Genomic DNA, 8,354 nt, shown 5'->3' with positions numbered 1-8,354 from the left:
GTCAATGCAAATAGGATTTTTTGGGATCCCATACAGAGATATGATCACATACAATATAGAAAAGCAAATGAAGATGCAAACTAATTATTCCTATGTGTAAATAAATATATGGAAACAATAATTGGAAGCTTACCATTATTTACATACGGTCGCTGACACAAAGTCACAGAGTAGCTAAAAAGAGAACAAAGACGGATCATCTACAATAACATGTTGAATAGATGATACGTGTAATACAGAGGCAAAAAGTATCATGTTACAAAGAGAACAATAGCTAAATTGTAATTCCTAATATTCATTAAACAAACAACAAACTAAAGAGTTCTAACCGCACCTGCATTAGAAGGTTATTTTATACAATCAGCCAAATCTGTAAAAACATACAGAAATATGATTACATAAACTATAAACTTAAACTATAAAGAATCAAAGTAAGATGCAAACTATGGAAACAATAATTAGAAGGTTACCATTCTTTAAAGACAGCTGATGACACGAATTATCAGAATTATCGGTGGTAACTAAAAAGGGAATTACATTTGTTAATGAAAAGTGTAAATACAAACAAATAATAATTCATACTATTCAAGAAATTAAGACTGTCACTAACCAATGGGATCCATAGTTGGACCAACAGAGGTCAGAGAATAACACGTAAGGTCACTAGTCTTACGTAACACATTGAAAAGTTATGGCAGTTAAAGATAAGCAGTTGCAAAATGAAGAATATTACAGTCGATTAACATCAAGTTCAGTTACCGGAGGGCCTTATTAGGTTTCTACAGTAATGGACCCTAAATGGGCCAATCAAAATTAAGAGGCAATTACGCTATTTATGCATATAATTTTGTGTCTTTTTACATTAGTGAGATTTACTAATAAGACTATGTGCCCAATCAAAATTGACACTTTAACTCAGATGAAGAGGGTGCTACCTCCATCTTAAATTAGTCACTCCACAAACAAAACTTCACACAGTTGAATAGAAAGAGCTAGGCTTTCCCTGTATATTACAACAACAACAACAAAGTCCAATACCACATGAGTGGTGTATGGGGATGTAGACAATCCTTCCCTTATCCGAGAATAAAGACAAAGTCATTTCTCCACCCAGAGTGAAACACTCTAAAGAGTAGAGAAAGTCATCCCTCTCTTTATTCGACAGATAAAGAGATTGCTTCCGAGAGGACCTCCGGCTTTAAGTAGGAAAAAGTTCTTTTTTTTTTTAAAAAAAATACTAAAATAAAAATAATAATAGACGCCATGAAAATGGTAGAATCAAATTTTCATGGGTTTTAAATCCTGCCTAAAATTTAGTTTAGGGTCTAAGAGTCAGTCAAGTCGCCAATAAATCGACGATTGCTGTCGACTCAATAGAGCTATTGGCTTTCCCTGTATATTAATTATTATTATTGACAGTTTAGCTCAGATAAAGAGAGTACCAACACATGACCATATATATCTTGACCACTCCCTTATGAAATATCACATCATGTTGTCTTTAACTAAACATATCAACTTGACTGTTAACAAGAAATTTTGATATTTAGAGTTCACAAAAATATAAGATACATCATTAATAATTGATATAGATAACGCTGAACTTATAGTAAACACAAGCATCGATGTATATATGATGCACCCTAATCTTCATCATAAGCTAAACTAACTAATTAGCACAAGAAGTAAACAAATAGCCAAGTACAAAGACTTGAACGTGATACACTTTGATCAATATACCTCGCATCATCATTATCAATGAATGATAGCACCTGACTGGTGAAGCAAAGCTAATGTCTCCGTGTATGAGCTCATGAAACATGAAGTAAAAGAAACATCGTTCCCATCAAGCTTAAGATCTCTAACATGTTTCGCACACGGGTCATAAACTTCGAGTATGATCGATCCGGATTCATCAAACCCTTCTATAATAGGTTCACCATTCTTCCTAAACTCAAGTACTCTATTTAAAAACGCAGCATCACTTGCCTTCACGGTGTAAAGTTTTGTAAACGATTTCAAAACATTCTGATTCATCTTCCACACGGCACAAACTAGTTCTCCATTCTCAAAGTACCTTTCAATCACAACAAGAGAATCCATCAATTTCGAGACAAACAAATCTTCGGTGGAACGTACTAAACTATCTGAAAGAAACACTTCACCAAATTCTTCACTTCTCAAATCAAATGAAATAATCCGATTATGTTTATTTTCACCACCCGCATTAACCCAATCATTAGCACACCAATAGATAACACCGTTTACAAAAACATGGCTCCACAATAATTCAGTGCGTTTAGAAGGCATACCAATAGGTATACTTCTCCAATCCCCCGAGCTTAAGGTAAACATCTCAGCTTCCCAAGAGACACAATTTATAATGTCAGTTCCTGAACTTTTAATAAGTGTAATCTTAATAAGCTTAGGATCATTAGTGTTAGGACAAACTCCAAAACCGATAACAGTATATCCGTGCGGCATACATAACACATTTGGAATAGCAATGCCAACTGATTTCCTAATTGTAGGATTCCATAGTACAGCCATATCCGTATTACAGTCTATGTCAGAATTCATACTTAGCAAGCATATTATTCCGTTAGAGCAACCGACTTTTATCACATACCCAGGCCGATTAAGAGTTACTGGAACAGTAGGGTAAAACTTGTTTTGGGGAAAACTATCATCATCCATAATTGAAACATATTTTCGATAATAACTTACGAGTAGATGATGCGGTTGATTGTCGTGCTGGCAGTTATTATGGATAAACTTGGAGCCGTCGATTAGTGATTTCCATGCTTTTGAAACGGATCTGAATCGAATCAGCGATATGATCGGAAGCTTTTTTATTATTTCTAGTTGGATGTCGAACGGTACCAAATCGGACATTTTGATTTTGATTTTGATTTTGAATTTGAATTTGGGGATGTTTATTAGGGTCTAAAATACGAATGGAATGAATTTGGGGCATACCGCGTAGGGGTGGTCAGTATTTGGTTTGAAACCGTGGAACCCGAAAACCAAACCGAACCCAAACCGGAAAAAAATCAAACCGAATTTGATAAACGGTTTTCGGATCGCATCAAACCGAAATCGAATTTGAATTCGGTTTTCGGTTCGGTTTTCGGTTTTGAAAATTCTGAATTTGGTTTAACCGAAAAACGAATTCAAAACCGAATTCAAAATTTTTATATATTTAATTTGTATATTTATGTTTTAGTGTCATTATAATTTGGGATCCAATCAATACAATATATTCTCACCTATATGAAGATTTGGTAGCTCACATTTTAATTATGTTACTTAAATTATTATGTTCTTCTTCTCAATAACAGAAGCAGTAAACGTCATAATTAAGCTATAAATATTAATAAATCATCGAATTCTTGATAATTTAATAATACGCCATTGTTTTAGGATATAAATAACTAAGACATCAGCAACGCCACAATTAAACTACCAACGTTCTCAGTTTTTTCATAATATTCGGTTTTAACCGAAAACCGAACCAAATCCGAATTTGAATTCGGTTTTCGGTTTGGTTCGGTTTTAACTTTGAATTCGGTTTTTGGTTCGGTTTTCGGTTTTGCCTAAAAAAATTTCAAAACCGAATACACCGAACCGAATAAACCGAACAAACCGAAAACCGAACCGATGAACACCCCTAATACCGCGTCTAATCTTAATCTGTATATAGTATGGGTGACATTCGAGATTGGGCTGATTTTTGGATGAGAAGCTTTAATCTTTACCTTCTTTTTTTCCCTTTTTTTTTTAATTCTAGACCGAAGCTTTGATTATATTTTAGTGATTAGTGGAATTCAAATTAGTAAGCTACCTTAGACTTCTTGTATCGGTTGCATAAGGGGCGTGGGGGATATCCTATGTGCCAACCAAGCAATACCAATTTATGGTGTATTGGGTCATTGTTTGGGGCAAGGTTGCAAAATACGTGAGACGGGGTCGAGACGGTCGGGTCCTAAAAAGGTCGAGACGTTCGAGACGGGGTCGAGACGGACGTTGACCAAAATTGAATTTTAAATATATAAGTATATAAATGTATATATGTGTACATATTTTAAAGCCAAAAACTTTAATTGACTAATTTGTACTCATAATTGTTATCACTGTTAATATAATATAGAAAATTCAAACTAAAATACGACAAATTTGACCGATTTTAACGACTTTCTGGCTTTTCCAAATTTTGAGAGACTTTGACCTGATTTTTTTCAACTTTGACCCGAATTTTGACCGTTGATTGTCATATTAGACGGTTTTCTTTAAGACGGGACGGGCTAGTCACCAAAACGTCGCAACGGGTGTCGAGACGGCTCGAGACGGGGTGTTTTGCAACAGAGGTTTGGGGTATTGTTGGAGGCATTGCTTGGGTATGCGTTGCAGAGCAACGGAAGAAGCAACTGCATTGTTGCTACTTTTTAATTTTTATTTAATTTAAAAATATTATTTTTATCCCCTTTTAATACTTAATCCAATTATATTTTTACACATCATCACTATACTCCTAACCCACACCATAAACCCACACCACCACTACTTCACACAAACAACCCACACGTCCTAGTCATCAAAAAGCAACTCACGCCCCAACCCACGCCCTCAACCACTACAAATAGTCTAATATCAATTGAATTAAACAAATTTAACTCATATATTCTTACTTCTTTTTTTTTTTTTTGAAAAGTAATACTTATATTAATCACAAGATAAATTACAATGGGGCTTCAGATTTTTGAAGCAAAAATACACAAAGGATGCCAAGATAGCATCAACAAAATCGCACTATATAATACAATTAGGACAAATAACACGAAGGATTATTGAACCAAGTATGCCAATCGATCTTTTTCCCTTTAAACCTCTTCGCAATCCACTCGAAGCTCTTCATTTGAATCTCGATCAATGCATTCGGAGGATTCCAACATTTGCTCTTGAATATTGTAGAGTTACGATTCTTTCATACGAGGTAACAAGTAGTCCAAATAACGCCTTGCCAAATCTTTTTTCCCACCTCCGTATTAACTACATTCGGTAATCCACACAAAAGATTATCAAGATTGGGGATAGAGACATTGGTTAATCCCCACCACTTGAAAACCCGAAGCCACACATCGAAGACTTTTTTGCAACCAAGGAGAGCATGCCCTACCGATTCAACATCGTCATCACAAAGCGGGCAACGGACCGAGTGTAGGTCAATTCCCCGTTTGTCAAGCTCAATGCGAACCGGAATTCTTTCGCGTCTAGCTCTCCAAATAAAAATCTCAACCTTTTTTGGAATCACATTATTTTTAGAGACTCTTTCACGTTTGCACCCGCAAATAAAGTTTTGCTATCGATCAAAGAAGTAAGGCCTTTTTTGGAATTCTTCGGTGGAACGTACTAAACTATCTGAAAGAAACACTTCACCAAATTCTTCACTTCTCAAATCAAATGAAATAATCCGATTATGTTTATTTTCACCACCCGCATTAACCCAATCATTAGCACACCAATAGATAACACCGTTTACAAAAACATGGCTCCACAATAATTCAGTGCGTTTAGAAGGCATACCAATAGGTATACTTCTCCAATCCCCCGAGCTTAAGGTAAACATCTCAGCTTCCCAAGAGACACAATTTATAATGTCAGTTCCTGAACTTTTAATAAGTGTAATCTTAATAAGCTTAGGATCATTAGTGTTAGGACAAACTCCAAAACCGATAACAGTATATCCGTGCGGCATACATAACACATTTGGAATAGCAATGCCAACTGATTTCCTAATTGTAGGATTCCATAGTACAGCCATATCCGTATTACAGTCTATGTCAGAATTCATACTTAGCAAGCATATTATTCCGTTAGAGCAACCGACTTTTATCACATACCCAGGCCGATTAAGAGTTACTGGAACAGTAGGGTAAAACTTGTTTTGGGGAAAACTATCATCATCAATTATTGAAACATATTTTCGATCATAACTTACGAGTAGATGATGCGGCTGATTGTCGCGCTGGCAGTTGTCATGGATAAACTTGGAATTGTCGATTATTGATGTCCATGCTTTTGAAACGGTTCTGAATCGTATCAGCGATATGATCGGAAGCTTTTTTATGATTTCTATTTGGATGTCGAACGGAACCAGATCAGACATATTGATTTTGAATTTGAATTTGGGGATGTTTATTAGGGTTTAAAATGCAGGCGTGAGTTTAATCGGAGTGTCGAATAAAAATTGGAATTGGAATGTCCGTTTAAATACGTATGGAATGAAATTGGGCCTACTGCATATATTGGTAACATTTGAGATTAGGCTGGTTTTTAGTTTTTAGACGAGAGGCTTTTTAATCTTTACCTTTCTCCCTTTTTAAAATTCTAGACCGAAGCTTTGATATTACGTTGGTAATTAGTGGAGTTCAAATTAGTCGACCTACATAATATCAATTGTGAGTCATGTATCTATATTTATTTTTTTATTTTTTTTTTATTTTTTGAAAGGCAAGAAAATTTATTCATATAACAAAAATTACACGCACCGGAACTAGCAAGGAGCTAGAACTAAAAATACGAGACTACCAACAAATACAACACCAACGAAAAAAACACACGCAACAATAGAGACTCGAAACTATAATAAAACCGATATTACGCGAACACGAAGACCCGCACACCACGACTAGACAGAAGCTTATGATTCCGACTCCGAGGACTCACAGGAGGGAGAACAACACGAGCAGCACCCATCTTCATCGTCATCCTCAAACGCATTTTTCATCACATTGTCAATTAAAAGTCTATCCTGCCAGCGAAAGTTTTCCCGACGATTGCAGTGTTTCATACTACTCCCCCACACATGATTAATGAAATGACTTTTAATCAGTGGGGGGGCTTTTCTTCCTTTGACGCGGAAACGAGCAACAGCGGAAGATGGATGACAATCGAAAACCACATTTGGATCATCAGAAACCTGTTCGTTCACAGCTGGGGAAAGGACAGGCCCATTTGGACAGTTACAGTCCACCTTAGACCCGTTTGAAATAGGCCCAATATCCAAACTTTGTTCAGGCCCACACCCACAGTGAATTTGAAATTGTCTTGGGGGTGTAAACACATCACACGAGCTATTGGAAACTGCAACCTCATTGGAAACTACAGCCTCATTGGAACTCCCCACCTTCTCCCTCGATCCAAGGTCATCACCGGCCAACAGTGGGTCAACCGGCGAGTAGTCCGGTGATGAAACAGGAATCGAGCACTCATCAGGCGGAGTTGGACAAAATTCCCCCTCTTCAAGGTTTTCATCCCCACCTACGTACCCATCTCCATAGTCATCTTGTTTGTTGGTAAATTCATCGCAGAGACCACAATTCGCAGCCTCCTTTTCCGGCATACTCGAATCCTCGTCCGACACCGACACCGATTGGGAGACAATCTTATCCCCCACACTCGGAGAATTTGAATCACCTTTACATGTTTTCTTCGAGGCATCATCACAGTCGACCGGAGAATTGTTAACCTCGATCAAAGCCCACAATACACGATCCTTGTTAAAACTAAAAACAAGATTGTGATTTTTCACCGACTCAGGTAAGTTAAACTCGTAATTTTTATCACCGACCTTAATTTCAATTCGATTGATGGCAGGGAATTGAAAAAAATTGGGTACTGGATTATCACAAGAAATTGCAGAGTTTTTGTCTCCACATTTGGTTGGCTTAGACTGACCTCGGTTCCAAGGAGCCGGAGGAAAATCATCGAACCCATCAATGTTCGAGATAGACCCAAGATTACTGTTGGCAGGGATAGCAGCATCATTCTTTTCACGACTCATGACAAACGAAAGAACTGCACCAGTCGACTTTTTCTCCAAAGCCTTATAGGCTCGGATCCATCTACCATTTATTTGAATGGAATTCAAGATCTTGGTAAATGATTCGATATCAGTGATTCTTTCAAAACGAACATAGCCAAAACGTTGACCACTCGATAATCTTTTTCGTGCAAAATACACGTCATTAAGGGTACCGTACTTCTCGAAGACTCTCCGACAATCAACCCGAGTCCATGAGTCCGGGAAATTGAAAATCAAAAACGACGTTACACGATTATCACACGACGTTGAAAAGCCATCGGGCTTCGACATCCCGGTCATAGCATCGTCGGCCAGGCCTGGTCGGAGAAGATGAAGAAGACCGAAGAAGCTGGACGGTTTTGAACGATTGTTGGGGTGGAGGATTTTTGGGAGAGAGTAATTTTTCAGCTAACTAGAGTCTTAATATGTGAGTTTATTTTTCTATGTGAGTCATGTATCTATAGTCAATATTAAAATCGTATAATGATAT

At 37.1% G+C, this 8,354-nt stretch overlaps 2 protein-coding genes across 4 annotated transcripts; both read right to left on the bottom strand.

The window, feature by feature from the left end:
• Positions 1-301: 301 nt before the first annotated feature.
• LOC139877745 (putative F-box protein At3g10430) lies at positions 302-2,911 on the bottom strand. 3 transcript variants are annotated; one of them, XM_071865169.1, is made up of 2 exons: positions 1,741-2,911; positions 302-334 (listed from the first exon to the last, which is right to left on the bottom strand). In XM_071865169.1, the coding sequence occupies exon 1, from the start codon at positions 2,893-2,895 to the stop codon at positions 1,756-1,758; it is 1,140 nt and encodes a 379-aa protein (XP_071721270.1). In that variant the 5' UTR covers positions 2,896-2,911; the 3' UTR covers positions 302-334; positions 1,741-1,755. The 3 variants fall into 3 exon arrangements, with proteins under 3 accessions (XP_071721270.1, XP_071721269.1, XP_071721268.1); XM_071865168.1 differs by having other exon boundaries at positions 328-370; XM_071865167.1 differs by lacking the exon at positions 302-334 and adding an exon at positions 494-521.
• Positions 2,912-5,359: 2,448 nt separating this feature from the next.
• LOC139875312 (putative F-box protein At5g62660) lies at positions 5,360-6,166 on the bottom strand. The gene has a single exon (XM_071862655.1). The coding sequence runs from the start codon at positions 6,164-6,166 to the stop codon at positions 5,360-5,362; it is 807 nt and encodes a 268-aa protein (XP_071718756.1).
• Between the last annotated feature and the right edge of the window lie 2,188 nt (positions 6,167-8,354).

This window comes from Rutidosis leptorrhynchoides, chromosome 11 (assembly GCF_046630445.1).
Source record: "Rutidosis leptorrhynchoides isolate AG116_Rl617_1_P2 chromosome 11, CSIRO_AGI_Rlap_v1, whole genome shotgun sequence".
NCBI lineage: Eukaryota > Viridiplantae > Streptophyta > Magnoliopsida > Asterales > Asteraceae > Rutidosis > Rutidosis leptorrhynchoides.
Note: the sequence above shows the minus strand (reverse complement) of the source record. Positions and strands in the feature narration are given on the sequence as shown.

What these genes read in the sequence shown, in the direction of transcription:
- LOC139877745 (XM_071865169.1), bottom strand. Translation starts at nt 2,895, where the DNA reads ATGTCCGATTTGGTACCGTTCGACATCCAACTAGAAATAATAAAAAAG.
- LOC139875312 (XM_071862655.1), bottom strand. Translation starts at nt 6,166, where the DNA reads ATGTCTGATCTGGTTCCGTTCGACATCCAAATAGAAATCATAAAAAAG.